At 37.5% G+C, this 21,627-nt stretch overlaps 1 protein-coding gene across 2 annotated transcripts in view; it reads right to left on the bottom strand.

Annotated features, from left to right (window-relative positions):
• LOC132132517 (E3 ubiquitin-protein ligase CBL-B-like) overlaps positions 1-21,627 on the bottom strand; it is a 58,726-nt gene that overhangs the window by 15,329 nt on the left and 21,770 nt on the right. For both annotated transcript variants that reach the window (XM_059544919.1, XM_059544920.1), the window contains exons 4-7: positions 15,798-15,944; positions 6,736-6,892; positions 4,685-4,806; positions 848-985 (exon numbers count right to left, since the gene is read on the bottom strand). In XM_059544919.1, the coding sequence (XP_059400902.1) occupies positions 848-985; positions 4,685-4,806; positions 6,736-6,892; positions 15,798-15,944 (564 nt within the window). The remainder of the gene's footprint in view (positions 1-847; positions 986-4,684; positions 4,807-6,735; positions 6,893-15,797; positions 15,945-21,627) is intronic.

Raw genomic sequence — 21,627 nt, 5'->3', positions numbered from 1 at the left:
AGCAAAGTGGTGCTAAACCTACAAACTGCACTTTTATGGTTTACTGCACAGCTGTTACCATTGTGAAAAAGAGAAAATCATTTACAATCATTAAAAGAATGGAAACATTTTACAGTCCTTGATCTTCATTCCTGGTACTTCTACTTCAGATATAGATTAATCATTCAATATAATTAAGTCAAATGTATTTGTACAGCACTTTTCACAATAAACATGGTTTCAAAGAAACTTTACATATAATCATGAAGTTATTATTTATAATATCGTAATAGGACCAAGTATTATAATTGCATCAAGCAGATCAGAGCTAAATGATAATATAATTTACAATTTGTGATGATGCAAGCAATCAGGCAGTTGAGATTTGATATATAGCATATATTGGCATACACAGGTATACTGTGTGTATGTGAATAAAGTTGGACATACTTATCCAAATCTATATAAAGAGCTGGGCGAGATTATAGTTACATTTTGCAATGCAATATATTGCTTTATGCAAGTGTACTGTATGTATGCAGATAAAGATGGGTAAAACTTTAAAAGGTCACATAAAAACATCTGATCAAATGTTAATCCACTCGTTTTAAGCCCCCTTCTCTAAATATTAAATATTAAAATCAAAGAAAGTTCAAACACACTAAAAAAGTGTAATGTGAAGCTTTGAAAGAGAACAGAGGTAAAGCTTGTAATTGAGACAGTGGGCACTTAGTAAAGCTGGAGAGAAGAGGAAGGACTGGGACTGGAACTCCAAATGGCCAAATAAGCACCATGGCTCAACATGCAGCAGCCACTAGGCCAAAGCTCTGATGTTTATTGAATAGTTTAATCTGTCTGAGGTACTCACAAGCCTTCTCTGCATCCATCGATGAGTGCCTGGAACAGCGGCTTGTTATGTGGGATGGTCTGCAGGATGTTGCCGTCACTGGTGACATAGCCAATGGCCCACTGTCCTAACCGCGTACAACTCAGTCTGAAGATATAGCTGGGAGCAAGAGAGAGAAATCAACTGTAAAAAAAAAAAAAAAAAAAAAAAAAAAAAAACATACTGCATACCAAATGGGGAAGTCGTGGCCTGGTGGTTAGAGAATCGGACTCCCAATCGAAGGGTTGTGGGTTCGAGTCCCGGGCCGGCAGGAATTGTGGGTGGGGGGAGTGCATGTACAGTTCTCTCACCACCCTCAATACCGCGACTGAGGTGCCCTTGAGCAAGGCACCGAACCCCCAACTGCTCCCCGGGCGCCGCAGCATAAAAAATGGCTGCCCACTGCTCCGGGTGTGTGTTCACAGTGTGTGTGTGTGTTCACTGCTATGTGTGTGTGCACTTCGGATGGGTTAAATGCAGAGCACAAATTCTGAGTATGGGTCACCATACTTGGCCGAATGTCACTTCACACTTAAAAATCAGCTGACACACAACATGAGCACGAATGAGGTTATGTAAATAGAACACTTGGGTGCTTATCGTTTGCATGAAAGCAGCAGGCTTGGGTCGATTATATTAAAGAAAACATTTATTTGGCTAGAAAAAAAAAAAGTTTTGATATCTTAACAGAAATTATAAAATAATCAAAGGCTATGAAAAACAATGGAAAGAAAACAGCCATATGGATGACATTTACTTCAGCATGCCCCTTTACTAAGAAATGTAAAAGGAAAAGGAAACGAAAAGCACATTTTTGGAGATATTCAAAGACGTCTCTTGGTTATGCAACTGCTGAAGAACAAATTCAGACAGATTAAGAGACTAGCTGGTACCAGACTGAACCTTTCCATTCAATATCCCACAACATCAGGGTGGCACAGGCTGGCACTCAGGCCGGAAAAAGGGAGAAAAAATGTGTCTGGCAAAGTAATGAAAGGAGAACAGGTTGACATTTCTCAGCAGGAGGTGGAAAAGTTTACAATATGTCTTGCAGAATTCAATTTGCAATGATAAATACTACTTCCTCATGTGGTGTCACAAACATCACAAACGTGCGAATGAGATGAATCAGACAAAGGTTAGCACTAGCAGGCCAGAATAAGAACATCTGATGAGGTAAATGCAACACTTCGACAAAAGTGACAATTTGCCATGTTTGAGCCACTATTTCCAGAAATCAGACCGCACACACTGATCCACCACAGGAGAAGGTCGAGGCCTGATGTACTATAAGGGATTGTTGCAGGATTTCTTGATTACATTAGAGTTATTTCTAATGCAGCTGCTGGGGATGAATGGAGCTCTCTGTGTTAAATGTGATTAATCCCATAATGCTCCACTGTGCTGCTTTCACACTGGACATGGAGCTTTTCATGCACAGGGGGAAAAAAAATCATACAGGCTCGACACCAACTCTCGTTAACACTCTTTCAACTCAACTCTCTGCAAATGACTTCATCTCTCTGTCAGTCACTCTTTCTCCTCTCTCTTTTGTTTAATATGACAGCTGCTCCAGTGTACCATTGGCATAATATATATCATTTGACACTTTTTATTTATAGGCTAGGCAAATGCAGTACCTACACCAACACTGAAAAAGAATTGGCTTTTTACTTTGAAATCTGACCATAGATAAACCAAACCGCTCTATCACAGGACAGATCATAGTCTAAGAGACTCATTTTAAGTCAGAATTCAATTTTGAAACAACGTCCATCCTAATAGAATGAATGGGGACCAAAGCTTTGAATAATAATTAAAAAAACACATTTAAAAATAATTCCGAAGTCAAATGATTTCCTTGTTGGGGAAAACTCAAATCATGTTCACTGAAATTTTCTCCTCCAGTGAGCTGTAAACCATTGACATATGGCAGTGTATATATTTCGTTACCATGGTATAAACTGTCAACCGTAACGATTTTTGAATTGTGTATACCGCGACATGTAAATAAGTGGGCGTGGTTAACTCACAAGCAGCACAAGTGAGACGGAGATGGTGCCATTTGTCAAAGAAAAATGGAGAAAGATGAACAGTTAGATCAGGAGGATCCGATCCACAAAAGATTAAATTTTCAAAAGGGTTGTTAAAAACGTGATATTGTAGGAACAAATGTGTCAAAAGTTAACGTGCACCTGAGCAGTGTAGCAACCGGACAGTTTAGAGAAGCGCACAGGCTCACAACGGAGGAAGCATTATGAATTCAGCTTACTCGACTCCAACAGTTTATATATCAATGTCATAATGAACAGAAATCGACATCTTACCACCTCTTATGTATATAGTTAATTTTGACACACCAGAATTGCATTCAATGTGGACACGAGCAAAACTATAACATAGGATTTATTTTTTTTGAAAAATCAAACAATGTGAAGTACTTTTAATTTCTAAAGTATTTAAAGTTTATGTATTCTATAAAGCCCTTTTTGTAGATTTTCAGAGTAACTACATAACTATCGTGAAGTGTATTGTTACAGTGATATAAAATTAGTCATAACGTGAAACAGAATTTTGGTCATACCGCCCACCCCTAACTGACATTACCAAACTCAAGAACAGAATCGGTTTAATTCATTTACAATGATTTTGAGAACTGGATCAAGCAATACTCATGAACATGCCAAGAAGACAAATGAAACAGAAATCAAGGTTTTCAGTGAATAATGACAAACCTATCATATGACTTCAGAAAACCAATTTTAGAGCTTATTAGCCTCAGTCCTCATTTACTTTCATGCAACAAGGGTATTCTTCAGGAACAGACTTCCAGATATCTGTTTTTGTTTCCTGGTGTAATTCAGCTTCCCTCGGCTGGTTATTCTGCACTGTGGAACTGGGCAGACAGGTTCTGGTAGGCAGAGACCGCAATATGGATGTCTAGAGAGAAGAAACTGGGAAACGATTATGGACAACAAACCAAGTCACCAACACCCTCAGATTCATCACACACAAACACACACACACAGATCATAAAAAGCTCTGGGCTGCTGTGACCACTGAGACAGCGAGTGTGTGTTTCCGCACTAATGAGCCCTTGCCTCTCGTGCCACACTGCCCTGATATAAACAGACATGAATATGACATCTGGCTTGTCAACGGTTACGGGTGACGGTTACGGGTAGATACTCAGCATGAAACACATATAGCCTCCTAGGGTGCCGCCATTACCTTCTCTCCACACACACACACAGCTGCTGCTCCCCTTCAGTAGATTGGTATTTGCATACAGTTCTGCTCGACCACCCACCGTCCTCGACTTGCTTCTGTTTGTTCAGCCACATCTCTCCAACCCACATCAGCCCTTTAAAACGGCCCATCTCAAACAGTGGGAATCCTTTCCCATAAAGTTTTTTTATTTTATGGCCTCGCTATTATCTTGCTGTAGCATTAAACGACTCTAACCAGTGTGTAATCGTGCCTGCCGTCTGGCTCTGGACCTCGGAGTCGTTTTGGCGCAGATGTGATGCTATTTCTCTAATCAGCTAATCCAAACAGACTGGATTTAACTACCCGTCTCCCTGCGGCACTGTCCCGCATCCTTAGCGTACTGGTACCGCACAATCTAGGCAGCCGATGCAAAGATCAGGGGTTCATTTCCAGGTTACACTGATCTTAGATGTTAGACCAGTGCCTGCGAAATGACAAACAAGAGTCGGAGAGGAGTAAACAGACAAAGAGCCTCCTGTAATAAGCTAACTGGAGAAAAAGATGGTATGTCTATTACAGCCATCCAGTTACACACAGACTAGTCTGTACCTGCCAGGTTTGTTGATGTACTTCTGTAGACGTGCCTTTACTTCATCATACGTCAGAAAGGCCATGTAGCCTGGGTGCGTGACTGCCAGGAAATTCCAGTTCCTCAGGATTGAGCCCCACGGCTACAGGAAAGAGAAAAGAATTAGAGAGAAAGGTAGTGGTTTTAGGATGCCTGTAATCTGGAGTGTGCCAGCATACAGTGCACTGCATTTTTACAACCTTTCAGACGAATAAATCAACAAAGCTGTGACACACCAACTAAACTAGGTACACAACTTATCTTTGTAGTTGGATTTACAACAATAACACAAAAAATCCCAACACTTAAAAGTCACAGATAAAAATGCCTGATTGTTACACACTTTTCATAGTAAACATATAACAAATATAAGTATACAACAAATACAATAAAATGCATTATATAATTATAATTACATTATCTTTGCAATATTTATTTTAAAGAAGAACAGCACAAACATGTTTCAAACATTTGCATTTAGCAAAAAAAAAAAGTGTTTTAAATAAAAAATAAATAAATAAATGTGCTATTCAAAATGTCAAAATGTGCTATTTAAAATGTTAAAAAAAAATTAAACCATGTGCAATTTATTTTGATGAAAACCACAAACACACAAAAAGAAGTGTGTTTTAAATGATAAACTAATAAATATGCTATTTAAATAGAAGAAAACAAGTATTTAGAAAACTTTCTGGTTGTCAGAGGTTCATCGAACATGGTTCTAGTTAATACACAAAGGTAATGGGGAAGTGGCTTTTATCCATTAAAAATAAAAAAGGGAAGTTACTATAGTTCTAAGAAAATATCGACCATAATTTATTTGCAGATGCTGTTTGATTTGAATTGCATTTTCTAATGAAGGGTTTTGTGATTCTAAGGACTCCCAAATATAATGATGATGATGATGAATATAATACAACTAGTTTTTATACTCTCACTGCAATAAAGCCATATTATTGAGAAACATTTACTTTTTATTAAGTTAATTTCTAAATATTTCTTAAGGTTAACACATTCATTTTGACAGCCCTACAAACCAATATGATCACAAATTTTCTGCAAACCTCCTAGTACCTTTTAATGGCTCATGGACTGCAATTTGAAAACCTCTGACTTAATACAATAACATTTAAGAGTAACTTAAAGAGCTTAGACTTTTTTGTACATTTTTAAACTCATCTTGACATATCAGAATTAAATGAAAAACAGCTTGGACTTGGATACTGTAGGGGAAAAAGGTTTATGCTGTTTCCCCATGCAAGCATAACCAATCCAGACTTAAGCAATTCCCAAAAATCTGCAGCAGAGCTACAAAGAGAGTTTTGGATGTTCAGATGAGTAGGGTGTAGTTTTGTAAGGTAGCGGGGGTCGTGTGTTGTGATTCAGCCGAGGAAAGTCACATGATAATTAGAAGCATGGCTAATTGCTCACCGATATACTCACATGAATAAACAAATTCACAGTAATGAATTGATGTGGGTCCTTCCAGCACATATCTGGGAATTTTTTTATTTTTTGCACCACAGACTCGAGTAGGTAGACAAAAAAAGTAGGTGTTTTTTTAGCCGATACGTAATAAGACTTGTTCAATCACAGGTTTGTAAGCATGTGTGTTGTGGTTAAGGATGAGGTGTGTTTTTCTAACTACGGGATTCCTCTGCGTAAAACAAACCTCCCACTCAACACTCATTCGCTGAGGTGATCCCCAGTGTTAGCGCTATTTTCCATCAGACGTGATGACTACAAAACATTGTGACGTTTTTGATGTTTTCAATTTAAATGTGGTTATCTGTGAGACATCTGTGTACAAGGTTTCTCCTCAGAATGAGTAGATCAACACATGCTGGAGTGAGAGAAAAACAAGGGCGATCCTGTATCGCTTTCGTTATTACAATTAGCTGTTTTTAGAAAGTAGCTGACATTTAAATGTTAGCTTGTAATGAGCCGATTTAAAGCATGTTTGCATTGGTGAGAACTCGAGACAAAAATAGTCTTAAATGGGGCTGTGGGAGGTGAGGGGTTTAGGGGTTACCTGGAAAAGACGTGTAAAGATGTCGAACTCAAAGACGGAGATGTAGTCGTTGCAGGTGAGGTCGATGGTGGATTTGAGAGCCATGGCCTCCAATCCGGAGCTGATGGGGTGCACGTCGTGAAGGCACTGCCGGAACATTTTCCATGGCACTATTGTTCTGGAATCACACGAGCACAGACAAATGCACACTGGGATTAGACTTCTCGAAATACATCCAAAAGCTTTGGGCTGTAAACATGAACTGAATCCGCCATCAAATCCTTCAGTCACTCGCCTGTGAAATTGAATGTAGAAAATGTGTTTGCCAGGTCATTGCTACAGTATTTGTGATGTGGTTGCCAGGGTGTTCTGGATAGTTGTTAGTGTGTTGCTAACAGCTAATTTAGGGGAAGCATTTAAATAATCCGGTGAATGCACTTAAAGGGATAGTTCACCCCAAAATCATAATTATGTCATTAATAACTCACTCTCATGTTGTTCCAAACCAGTAAGACCTCCATTTATCTTCGGAACACAGTTTAAGATATTTTAGATTTAGTCCGAGAGCTCTCAGTCCCTCCATTGAAGCTGTGTGTACGGTATACTGTCCATGTCCAGAAAGGTAAGAAAAACAGCATCAAAGTAGTCCATGTGACATCAGAGGGTCAGTTAGAATTTTTTGAAGCATCGAAAATACATTTTGGTCCAAAAATAGCAAAAACTACGACTTTATTCAGCATTGTCTTCTCTTCCGTGTCTGTTGTGAGAGAGAGTTCAAAACAAAGCAGTTTGTCATATCCGGTTCGCGAATGAATCATTCGATGTAACCGGATCTTTTTGAACCAGTTCACCAAATCGAACTGAATCGTTTAAAAACGGTTCACGTATCCAATACGCATTAATCCACAAATGACTTAAGCTGTTAACTTTTTAAACATGGCTGACACTCCCTCTGAGTTAAAACAAACCAATATCCCGGAGTAATTCATTTACTCAAACTGTACACTGACTAAACTGCTGTGAAGAGAGAGATGAACACCGAGCTGAGCCCGAAAAATGAAAAATCGGACGCGTCTGACAGAAACGGTTCTTGACTCGTGAACAAGTCATTATCTGGCTCGGCTCGGTGTTCATCTTCAGTTCTCTCTTCATAGCAGTTCAGTCACTGTACTGTTTGAGTAAATGAATTATTCCGGGATATCGGTTTGTTTTAACTCAGAGAGAGTGTCAGCCACATTAAAAAAGTTAACAGCTTAAGTCATTTCTGGATTAATGCGTATTGGAGACGCGAACCGTTTAAAATGATTCAGTTCGATTTGGTGAACTGGTTCAAAAAGATCCGGTTACATCGAATGATTCGTTCGTGAACCGGATATGACAAACTGCTTTGTTTTGAACTCTCTCTCACAACAGACACAGAAGAAAAGACACTGCTGTATAAAGTCGTAGTTTTTGCTATTGTTTGACCAAAATGTATTTTTGATACTTCAAAATATTCTAACTGACCCTCTGATGTCACATGGACTACTTTGATGATTTTTTTATTACCTTTCTGGACATGGACAGTATAACGTACACACAGTTTCAATGGAGGGACTGAGAGCTCTCGGACTAAATCTAAAATATCTTAAATTGTGTTCCGAAGATAAATGGAGGTCTTACTGGTTTGGAACGACATGAGGGTGAGTTATTAATAATATAATTATGATTTTTGGGTGAACTATCCCTTTAAAGAATGAAGAACTGAATCATTATAATCAAATCGAACAATTTAATTATGAATCTATTCAAATTGAATCGTTCTAATTTAGCTAAAATTGTTCTTGAATCGAATAGAAAACATATGAATCGTGACTCGAATCAAAGCGCTGTCTACCCACAGATTCACAGCCCTAGTTGCTATACAGTTGCTTGGGAGTTTTGAGTAGTTGTGAGCAGGTTGGTGTTCTTGGTAGCTATTAGCATCTTGCTATGCAGTCTATTATTATTATTTCTTGCTATGCAGTTGTTAGGGTGATCCTAGTAGCTGTTTTGTTGGTATGTGGTTGCTAAGAATTTTGGGGTCATTGTTAGTATGTTGCTATGCAGTTGCTTGGATATTATGAGTGGTTGTTATCTTGTTGCTTTGTTGTTCTGATATAATACAGAGTTAATAATAATAAATAACACTCCAGTGAAAGTTTATCACATTTCTTTGGAAATGCATATTTCTGTGGTTTTTACAAACAGAGGTTCTGCAATGTTGTGGCATGCCAGAACACTAGTTCTTACTGAATACGTGCTTATGAAGATCTCTAAACTCTCTTCACATACTGTAAAAATGTTGTACATATTCCTCTGGTGGTCTGTAACAGCCACAAAATGGAGGTTTAGGTAAGAAGCAGAGCATGTGGAGAAAAGTGCCTCCCACGCTCTGCTTCGACTCTGAAGAACAGTTTCATAAACACTGACCGACACAAATTGACCAATAAACACTTTCAGACACAAACACACTCTTGGAAGGAGAAAAAAACAATATCAGAGCTTCTTAAAAGCCTGTTCTCTTTTCTTGGTTAGCACACAAATCTTCACTTCAGGGTAACGTCACATCGTTCCTTCAGGTGAGACAACAAAAGAGACTTTTCACACTAATAACAGAGGATCTACTATTCATACTACTTCATTCTGACAAGAAAGCATTACCAATCATTCCTGTGACTCCTGTTGGCTGCTGTTTCTCAGAAAGCTTTGGACCAAAACCAGAAACATTCTTGTTTCGCAAGTAACCTGAGGTTTTCAGGAAGTAAAAACTGTTCCGGATTAAAACACAACAGTAATGACAGCGATACAAGATGAGGATCAGAGCCTGTTGATCAGGACAATAAAGAGAAGAGTGAGTCATCTGGATGTCAGAAACAATGGCATGGAAGTTCCACACTGAAGCAGGTTAATGAAGAAAACCTTCCTATTAGAAAGGGCAGTGGCCTGCTGGTTAATTTTCAACACACACGTTTAACCAATTATCTAAAAGATGACTTCCTTTTGAATTCTATTGCACTTGAATAAAAGGTGATTCACTGGACTAACTGATTCTGATTGAGAAATTATTTTTATATAATGACCACTAAATTATTTATTTAATTGTTGTCCCAGGTCATCTTATAGGAAGCTTTATTTTGAATGCTAACATGTTTTTAGAAGCAAATATTATTAGATATTATATTTCTTATTTATTACTCGTTCTTTCAATAAAATCTGATTTTTAAAAAGAAATAAATACTATTATTCGGAAAGGATGCATAGAATTTACCAAAAGCGACAGTAAATAAATGTATAACTTTACAACAAAAAAAAAAGATATCATAGTTTCTACAAACATATTAAGATATAAAATATTAATAATAAGAAATGTTTCTTCAGTGCAAAAATCAAATCGGAAGGATTTCTGAAGGATCACGTGACACTGAAGAATGGAGTAATGGCCGCTGAAAAATAAGCTTTGCATCACATAAGTAAATTACATTTCAAATCAAAATAGAAACCGATAATATTACTGTTTTTACAGTATTTTTGAACAAATATAATGCAGCCATGGTGGGCATAAGAGACAGAAATCTTAATAAAATCTGACCAACACTTTAAAGGTGCTGTTCAGTGTTTTCCATGTTCAAATTCCCTAGGTTTATCATGTAGAGGAAATTCTAAGTCATATGTAGGTTGATTTCTCTAACCTTTATCATCTCAAATTCAAACTCATTTCCATCATGTCATGAGATCTGCGCATTATGCATCTACAGCATGATTACACTGCAGTTCAGCATGGAATTGACCACTTTTTCCAGAGAAACTTTGTGTTTTATATTTGTATTAATCAGCAACCACAGCGAAACAGCTCAAAAGTGGTGATGCATCACCAGGAATAATGAAACTCACTCTAGCCTCTGATAAACTTCCAAATGATGCAGTAAAGAAAACAATGAATCAATCTTTTGAGTTTACCATATGATACACCTCCAAGTCTGCAAAAATTAGGGTTACAAGTCATTTTTCTACAAGTGATCCTTCTTTTCCTCCTTATATTGTCAACTTGTAGCTGGACGGGTAAGCTGAGCTTGATTTTGTGATGACAAGATCTAGTTTAATTACATTTATTAGAATAGCTGACCTCTTAAATTAGAGAAGACTCAAGACTCATTCTCTCAATGGATGACACAAAAAGGAATCTCATTAAGGACTGTGTCCATGCCAATTACAGTAGCAGGAAAGGTAGAGACATATGCATAATACCATCATGCTAATAAATAAAAGAACGAAGAAGTGAAGAGTCAGAGCGAGGCAGGTCACGAGGCAGGGGAATTATTTCCACATCTGTTAAAACAGGCTCCAAAAAGCCTCCACCAATTCATGCTGTCCGTCAAGAGAATCAAATTGGGCAAAATACTAAACCTGAGTGCTTGCTCTGGGGCTATTTGGTCGTGTGATAATCCCCTGTGCTATCAGAAGAAAATCAGCAAGTGCATTACTTTAATTCACTAAACAGCTGCCGCCCGAGTAAGACAGAAAACAGGCAGCTCAGCCAGTGACCTTCAGTGTTCCCTCTGGAAACCATGCTCCTATTGGCCACTGGCCACTTACAAAATTTAAACGAGAGATTGAAATGAGTCTCAGTGGACAAAAGGAGATTAATAAGGAAAATTAGCTTGAAAACAAATCTCTCCTCAACCCATCAGTCAGCAAAACTGCGAGATATTAATATGAACTGATAATGAGGAAACAGTGAGCAAGACTTCCTGTTGCTACTGCAGAGGAGCATATAGATCGTATTTTCCCTTCATTATATCATCTGCACACCAAATACTGCATGCCTAATGCATCTGTGTCCCTAGGACTGAGAGCTGAAGCTGATCAGAAAACAGTGTTCAGATGAGAGAGGGGGAGGTGACTTCACGTTTATTCCATTCTATGGTTACTCGAAGTAAAAGCATTAAATTCCATTATCAAGAGACCCACAAAGACAGAGACCAAGAGAGAGAGAGAGAGAGAGAGAGAGAGAGAGAGAGAGAGAGAACTTATAAGGTCTGATATTATCTTTCTAGTCTCAGAGCAATCTGTCCTGCTACATTAATCACCGCAGTGACAAGTCTTTTTTTACATATGAATGCTTATGGTCTAAAAATCGGTATAAAAAAGTTTAAAAAAATCAAAAAGACATCAAAAGAAATAATGGCATGATGCTTTTTTTGTCTTATCTAATAATGTATTCGAAACTACACTGAATATTCAATTCACAATTAATTCTATGATGAGCAGTTTTTTTCTCTGTTATTTGAAAGTCAAAAATGCAGAATCATAATGAAGAAAAAAAAACTCAGTAAAATAATAAAGTTCTTGAAAAGAAAAGGTTGTCATAATATTTGATTATTATATCTTACAAAGAAATGTACATTACTGTTCAAAAGTTTGGGTTCAGTAAGATTTTTAATGCTTTTGAAAGTAGTCTCTTATTCTCACCAAGGCTGCATTTATTTGATCAAAAATACAATTAAAAAAAACACTAACATTGTGAAACTACTTAAAACAATTGTTTTCTATTTTACTATATTTTAAAGTTTAATTGATTCCTACACTGTCAGAAATAGGGGTACAGTAGGAGTCCATTTCTGTCCCCCAAGGTACAATCTACACTAACGTACCCCATAGGGCTCATTATTGGACAAAAGGGTCATGAGGGTCAAAAAGGTACATGTATGTTCCCAAGCATATGCCAAGGTGACAAGCCATTGTACCCCTAAAGTTACAATTATGTACTTTATTTTCTGAGCGTGTATAATGGCTAAACTGAATTTGTAGCAGCCAAAACTACTGTACTTCACTGCATGTTAATATAAAAAAAAAAAAAAACAGTCCACCGAAATCAATTAAAATTTTTAATCTCAATACACAAAACATGCACAGACACGCATACATGGGAGTGAGAGAAACGGAGATAGAACAGCTGAAGGAAGCCTGCTCTGCTTCTCGTATCAGTGACTCATGCAAACTTCCTCTGTACAAAGCGGGAAGTAGACCTTTATAATAATCTATAATATATCAGAGCGGTAACTAGATACACACTAGAGACTGCGCCGGTCTTTTCCCGTCTCTCAATCTCTCTTGCTCTTCCTCTCTGGGATAGATGATCACACCTGCCCCATTATGAGGCCTTTCCGTCCCTAACACGCCTGTGTCAGTGCACACGTTCACACTTCCTTTAACTCTCTGATTTGTTGGATTAAACAAGAGATAAAATATGCAGCAGCCACAGAGATTGCAAATGAATTAAACATGGCAATCTGCAAATGGACAACACCTTTTAAAGATCTAGAGAGATCTGCACACAGAAGACCTGAGTCCTGTGCTTGGAATGGAAATCAGATGAATTCCTTATTATTACTAGATTTTTTTTCTCCTATCAGAGGAAGCAATAAAAATAACCTCACAGTAAAAGAATAATTATTGGGAAAAAAACTCATACAATCAAAATGAAAGTTACGGCAACAGTGTTCACAGCAACACACAAGATATACAGCCACTGCACTAAAAATATCATCACTATTTTTGTTAAATGTCATCAAGATATTATAAGTGCCATTTCATTACATTTACATTTAGCAGACGCTTTTATCCAAAGCGACTTACAAATGAGGACAATGGAAGCAATTTTTTAAAAAATCACAGCTTCATCAGAATGGTACGACACTTGGTGACTTTTAGGCCATTTGGAATGTGAACACACACACACAAAATAAAACAAATAAAGAATAAGGCATGATTCGAGAAGGGCTATGTGGTCTTAAAAAAATTGTCCCACTTGTGGTCTTTGGTCAAAAATGACCGACCATAGGAAATGAAAGGGAAATCGACAAAAACACAACAATTCTCTACAGTCTACAAATGCACATGATGCAGAACAAAAGAACACAGCAATGACAGGGTGAAACTCTAAAACATAGAGTGCAAAACCAACACATTCAATCACACATGCGCATACACACACCTATGAACTGTTATAACTTTAACGCTCTATCTATCTCTCTCTCTCTCCCTCTCTCTCTCCCTCTCCCTCTCTCTCTCTCTCTATATATATATATATATATATATATATATATATATATATATATATATATATATATATATATATTAGTTTGCCATCTTTCTCTCTATACATTAGTCTGTCATCAACAGCTGCAATTATATTATATTATATTATATTATATTATATTATATTATATTATATTATATTATATTATATTATATTATATTATATTATATTATATTATATTATATTATATTATATTATATTATATTATATTATATTATATTATAATAATACTACACATTCTTAGCTTTTTGATGCCAACTATAGATTTTCGATAAGACTTTAGATTAGGGAACACTAGTGGTCGGCTGATATTGGTTTTTTGACAGCTGATGCTAATATCTTGAAAAGCAGGCTGGCCGATAGCCGATATAAAGCTGATATAATTTGTTTTTGTTTTTATTTGAATTACTATTCAAGACATCATTTGACAACGGATTTTTAAAAAATAGTAAAATAAACATACTTAGATGAAGTATTTTTCACAAATAGATAAATATTTAATAAAAATATAATTAAAAGGAAGTAAACACTTTAACCAATAGGGAAGTAAGTATTCTGGGAGTTTGTGTGCACTGGGTTGTCAGAATTTATTTTAATTTAGAATATTAGTCAAATTTAAAATAAATATCATTCACCTCGCGTATGCACACCATCCGTACAGCCTTCAAAAAACTGCCTGCACGTGGATAACGAATATTTCATAATGCAGACGGTGCACAGAGATGCGATGACGATGTAAGTGTCATTGCATTATAAGGTTTGTGTTAGCCAATTGAAGACATCAACATGGACATCAATGTGGAGAAGATCTTGTTTCCATCAAAACTGAAACCAAGCCGTTCACACAGAACGCATATTTCGCACAATTTTCTAGAGGGAGACCATTGGATATGACCATATTCTAGATCCCTTGACCCAACCCAATACCTAAACATTACTACTACAAAAAATACCTTACCTTCTATCAATTGTCAACCCTCTATCCAAACTTACTGACTAGCATGAACTGTCACAACTTTATCTCTTTCTTTAGCTATATTTATACTGTATGCTGGCAGTAAGGCTGGGCAATTTGGCCAAAAAATCATATTGCAGTATATTTTTGCTGAAATGTGATATACAGTATGTATCTCAGTATATAAAACCCATCATAAACGAGGCATTTGTTGCATCCAGTGGGGAAATAATTACTGATAATAATGACTTATACTGTCTTTTTACGCGTTGTGTTGCGTATCGTGCTGCGTAAACATAAAACCATGTCCGCATTTGTGATCAGAGAAACATCAAAAAACAAGTGCTACTCTACACTGCTCAAAAATCAATAAAAGTAATGTCTTATTTCTTTGCGTGAACATTTGGGAGGCGTTATGCAAGTCTTCCCACATAGAGACATAGACATGTTGTGGCGTGTTAGAAATTAGCCTTTTTAGGTAGACGTTGTTGACATTACATTTTTATAAAGAATATCTCTTTGAATTTGAGACTTTAGTATTTGCAACTTTACATATCTTTATGCACCAAAAGCTTGTGACACTCCAAAGAGAAAGGAAAAAGTTAAATTGCATTATATGACCCCTTTAGTAAGCCTGAAAAAAGTGGTGCTCTGTGGTAATCTTGAATGGATTAAATGCAGAGCACAAATTCTGAGTATGGAACACCATGACCACACGTCACTAACTTTTTTTCACTTAAAAAAAACAAACAAATCAACTAACCAGTGACCTCTCAAAAGCTAACTACAGCAGCAAAGAAAGCCATCACCGTGTCTGGTTTAGTGTGCAGATGTATGCCAAATCACAGGCCTGGCTCAAGAGCAGTACTCGCTGCTAAATAGAAAACAGAAAAGGTATTTCTCCATGATAAAGAGCTTTAACTGATTGGAGCTATAATGAAAACAGGAAAAATCAGATCTGATTTGGCAGATAGATCTTGAAATGAGAAGAAAACTGTTCAAACTCACTTTTCGCCAAAATACCTTCTCCAAAAATCGGCGGCGTCAGCCTTGGTAATGCGGAATGTATCTCCTTGGAACTGTCCACCTGGAAAGATGGCTTTGATCTCGGCCAACATGTGACTGAAGATCAGCGAGAGCTTGGTGAGGTTCCTTCTGCAAGAGAATGAAATGAACAAAAGCGAGAGCACAGGGTCAGTACATTAAACAGACAGGAAATCAGCAGTCAGTGCAAGTGTACACACACACAGAGAAAAGTGAACTCTCAACATTCTCTATTGAGTGAGTTTCTTGTCCTTGAGCTTGTCTGGAAGTTAATGTGCCATATGCGTCTCCCTACAAACAGCATGAGGATACAGTGCAATCTGATGCAGGTGGTCTGAAGGGGCATGTTGGAGTCACACCAGAAAACAAACGCTCACTGGACTCCAGCCAACAGAACAGAGATGATCTGAGTTTTATATTATACAATTGCTGGTTTTCTGTCAAATCACTATGTTTCATGTGTTTGTAGTTCATTCATATATTGCATTAATTACATAAGTGGGATGCAGCTGATGTCTGATTGTCAAACTAATCGTTCTTCAATTGGTTCACAAAAAATGCTTAAATCATTTGATCCAATTCCTTATGCTAGTCTTTCATACTTCAAACATACATGCAATATCAGCTGCTTTAAAACGTATACTAGTACTTTTCCTATTTCTTATGTTAACCTCATGGCAATTCGTAACCTCACGACAATTTTTTACGAGGTGGCTAATTCGTATGAATTTGTACGACCTCATTCATACAAATTCATATGATTTGTGCTAAATCGTATATATTTTATGAGTTGCACAATTCCTATGAATTTGTACGAATGACCTACAGCTAACCCCGCCCCTAAACCTACCCATCACCGGGGTCTAGACAAATTGTAAAAAATCTTACGATTGAGGTCGTACGAATTCAGACGAATTACCCATCTTGTAAAATACATATGAATTGGTTGTCAGATATCGTTGGTTAACCTTGAACATCTTTATATTTACACATGTGACTTTTGGGTAATTTATAGAACAGTGCAGCAGACATGCAAACAAATATAATGAGTTACACCATCTTTAGGTGCCAAAAGTCATTGAGACTTTCAAACTTATGTCCCTAAGTGACTTTTCCCATAATGCCTCGTGGTTGGCAGACAGGGACTCCAACCCTCAGGGGCTTGTCCCCTTCCTCCCCTGTGCTGTTCTCCTGTGGGATTAGAGCGGGCAGATAACCCACCTTTCAGAACAACTTTTCAGGTTGCACTCAATTACACAGGGCCACTCAGCCCGAGTGAGGTCAAGAGGAACTGGGCTGCAAGCAGTAGATAACTAGCCCCTCTGAGGCACAACAAACACATACCAACTTTCAGGATTTACAGTGGTGTTTTGTAAAGCAGCAATTGGGCACCTGCAGCTCCCAGGAGTGTTGCCGAAATTCTGGCACAACTGTCATGCTCTGGACAACAATTTCTTTCCCCGGTGTCACATTTGCATTTCTTGTCTAAATTAGGCTTTATTTTGAGGCCCATTAATTAGTGTGCTACATCACTGTAGCTTCCTGTCAAAACATAACTGTGACAAAGCAATTAGCACGTTAGCAGTGAAGCAGAACCGGTGGGAGAAGGGAGAAACTGGCAGATGAGAACCAGAGGTCAAATATGGAGGTGTATTTTATTTCAGAATCCTGATTATTCCTAGTTTTTATAAAGCATTGGTCATAATCACAGCTCAAAACTGTCAGTGATTAACCAGTATGAAAAACTTTAAAGATCTAAGTGGTATTCGCCTCGGATATAGGCAATAAAGCTCTTTTCAGCCTAACTTAGCCGAAGGGATCCTTTTATTTCGTTATAAGTCTCTGATGAACCCACCAGAGAACATTTCTCTCCATAAACTTCAGTTCAGTTGATACCTCTAAGTCTTCAAGTTTTCAATACTGCGAGTCACTGCCCATTTTATCATCCCGTTTAATGCAGTAATACTGAAACTGCTGAGGGATTCATATATATTAGGTGTCAGACTGGAGAAAGGCAAGCTCAACTAAAACAGTCCAGATGGGCTGACTCTGGGCTTGCTTTTTATTAGTAATGAATAATAAATGAGTAAATAAATAAGTAATAAACCCATACATTCAAATTTTTGGAGTCAGTTTTTTTCTTTTAAAAGAAATGACTACTTTTCTTCATAAACAATTAAATAAAGTAACAGTAAAGATGTATGTAATCTAACAAGAGATTTCTTTTTTTGTTTTTGTTTTCTCCATCTTTCTTCCATACTTTGTAACGCTAACAAGGTTATATGCCCCCCTTGTGATTTCTCCTAATGTTTCAGACTAATTATACCTACAATTGTCATTCATTTGATACCTGACACACTCTGAGGAAGGCTGAAGGCCAAAATGCATCAGTGTGAACTTGAAGTGAGTTTTAGCCATTATGTTAATAAAGGCTTTTTAACTTTGCAAATGTAAAGTTTGCAACACGATAATGATACAATACAGTACAATACAATTTTTTTATTGATTAATGACTCATAAGAGTCATTTGTTTCTAAATCAGACTCAATAGATTCTGTTTGTATAACTGAAACCCACCTGCTCACATGTCTGTAGAACGTTTACACATATAACTCGAATCACTAACATCCGACATATCCATTACCAGCAGACAACATGCATACCACATCAAGCACTCACACCTGCTTGCTTCATCACTTTCTCAGAAAATTAGAGATTATGGGTCACACAAGAACTACATTATAATATTTCAACATCTACACCGCTCAGAAAGTTTGCACCATTACGCAGATGAATCCTAGAGATACTCATGTGCTGACTGTCAGTTCACAGCGATCATTTAAGCTTCAACACCTCTGACACACACAGCAGTTCCCGGCCATGTCCGTGAATCATTTAAACCCGATCCATGCAGTACAGACTGATAACATGTCACAAGCTAACCACAAAGCCAGGGAGGAGACAGTGTACCTTTGAGGACACTGAGTGACAGATGCACACAGAGAGTTAATCCTAGTACAGAAGCATGTCCTGAGGCAGAAGAAATTGAATTTAAGACAGAACAATAATCTCGGCCCTGCAGGCAACTAACGTATGCTAATTCCCTCTGCGCTGCTGGGGTGGATGTGTTTTTTTTTTTCATGTGCCTCACCTCTTATCGACAGGAGCGGGGGTACGCATGAACAGAGCCAGGACTCCATAGGACACATCTCTACCTCACACAACACCACAGCTCAGCGGGATATAGCTGGAGCTTAATCTGGGATATGTTAAATTACTCTGCAAGTACTTTACAAAACAGCTACATGGGCAAAAAATATGTTGGAACAGTATATTCTAGAAACCTGTTTCTCTTTATAATTGTTATTTCTCTTTAGTCGTTTTAGAGTCCAATGCAACAAGAAACCACCAAGAAGCTGTAGGGTGACTGGAACGGTTGATCCAAGGCGTGCCAACTGTTTTCTATTTTCATTAAAGGTTGATCCAAGTCAATGTATCTATGATATTCTAGTCTGCAGATATGATTCGACTCCAATCTTTAAAGTCTATGAGATTTATCCTCTGCCAGGTGAAAATAATATGTCTGATCGCTTAGAAAAGTAATAACATATGCTTATCCTCAACAAGCCACATGATTTGAGGTATCAGTCATGTGCATAGTGCAGAATCGAGAATAATAATAATAATAATAGTGATGCTTGCCTTAGAAAACACCACAAATAAACCAAACTACACATTTGTGTTTATTAAGGGAGAGGTTGCTAAAGGGAAAGGAACAGAAATAGTGATTCTGGGCTCACATAAGAGCCATGTGACTGTTCTAAAAGCAGCATAAAGCCTAATAATTTCGGTTTTGCTCAGGTCATATGAGACATAGAGTGAACCTGTTGAGTAACTTTAGTAAGATTTAGTAAGATTAATAAAATAGCAGTGACAGGAATAAAATACAATAAAATAAATAGTATTTTTTGCATTAGAAATGCTGCTCTGCATTACTTTTCCTGGTGTTTCATTGTGGCCAGAGCAAAGAAAGTCAGACTTCCTAACATCATCTCTGTGAACTCTTCCTGTGCATGCTCTGTGAACCGGATGACTCCTGCCTTTCTGAATGAAACCCCATAAAACATAATATGTTATTGGGAGATGGAGGATGACAGTGCTGAATTTGAACACAGATGATTTTATGGTAATTGCAGATAATGGTAGAGTGCTGGGGTTGGGGTTCATCCGAGCTCATCTGGAGGGGAGGGAAAAACTGGGAAATGACCCTGGGGAGCCTTTATTTTCAGCCTTCAATTACATTCAAGCAATCTGTCTGGATTTTCAGTCGAAACCTCTAATAACCACCTCCCATACACACTGAAACACACACACACACATGCACAATGTTGCAGCTCAGAATGGTGCCACGTGTCTGCTGTTGAGTGCTTCAGTCAGGGATGCGTTTCCATTTCCTGCATTTTTGCTTCTCCATGTCCAGAATGTCCCAAATGGAAGCATGAAGCAAGTCTGCAGGTCTTAAAGAGTTTTGTACGAGAGGTAACATCTAAGTTCTATCATACTCCAACATCGTGTTAAAAGGCCACCGGAATTGACCTCTGTGAGCAAAGTCAGTCGATACTCACACATTATTGGCAGATTGCAAAATGAACTATGGTTCACAATGACTGTTATTAGAATCCAATCCCACTGGAATATAAGAGAAATATCGCTTAATGTTTTCTATAACATCTATGACTACAAAGCTATTTCAAAACACAATCATTTTTAGCTCATAAAAAACATCTGGCCTATGCCGCTAGTGTTAATGAAGTATGATCTCGTAAAGTACTTCATTGCAGTTGGGTCTAAAGGTCCTCATCAGGGAGTGTCAAGTGTGGGGTCATAAAGGTACTTGCACATGTGATGGCTGTGCAGAGATCAGGCATTGGTTTGATTAACAGCTTTAGCATTACAGCAAAAAAAGCAACAGCTAGAGAGGGAGAGAGACCTCCAACCAGTACATTCAAGCACCCTTCATGCTCTCTGGAAACTCAAGCACTGAATCGCTTTAAAAAGTTGGGACTGTATAAATGTTTTTTCAGTATTCTTTGATTAACACAAAATAAAATATGAAATAAAAATCCTTTAAAACATTATAAATGTCTTTACTGTTTGATTTAATGGGCTCTTGTTGAATAAAATTATTAGGCTAATTTCTCTTAAAAAAAAATTATTGAGGCCAGACTTCTGAATGGCAATGTAAAAATATAAAATTAAGATACCTATATTTAGAGGAGGGCCATTGTATGAGTATCATGCCCACTATAACTATAGCTCAACCTCAATCTGTACCACACAACCCTGCAAACACTTCCAGCACAGTGCAGTTGACGCCCTCGAAGGCGTGTGTGGTTCAGAAGAACGTGGAAGCACCTGTCACGTCTAACGGCCGGCGTGACATTCTTCTATGCTTCCTGACACCTGTAGGACTCATCGTTGCTTGCTATTGTCTTTCACTTTTTGTTGACCTACATTCACACACCCTCCTCCATAAATACTGTCATTACATCAATCGGCTGTCAGTCAGAAAACAGCCCACAGCGGATGACATGTAATCAATACACAGAAGAGCTTTTCAAAAATTCCATCTGCATGAAAAAAGGGCACTTGCACCTTTTTTTGTTGGAGCCACGGCCTAGTGGTTAGTGTCAGTTATGAGGAAGTTATTGATATTAAAAAAATATATATATTATAAAATAAATATATAAGTGTATATATTATAGAGGTAATATGAAAAGTACAACAATAATAC

The sequence above is a fragment of the Carassius carassius genome, chromosome 49 (genome assembly GCF_963082965.1).
Source record: "Carassius carassius chromosome 49, fCarCar2.1, whole genome shotgun sequence".
NCBI lineage: Eukaryota > Metazoa > Chordata > Actinopteri > Cypriniformes > Cyprinidae > Carassius > Carassius carassius.
Note: the sequence above shows the minus strand (reverse complement) of the source record. Positions and strands in the feature narration are given on the sequence as shown.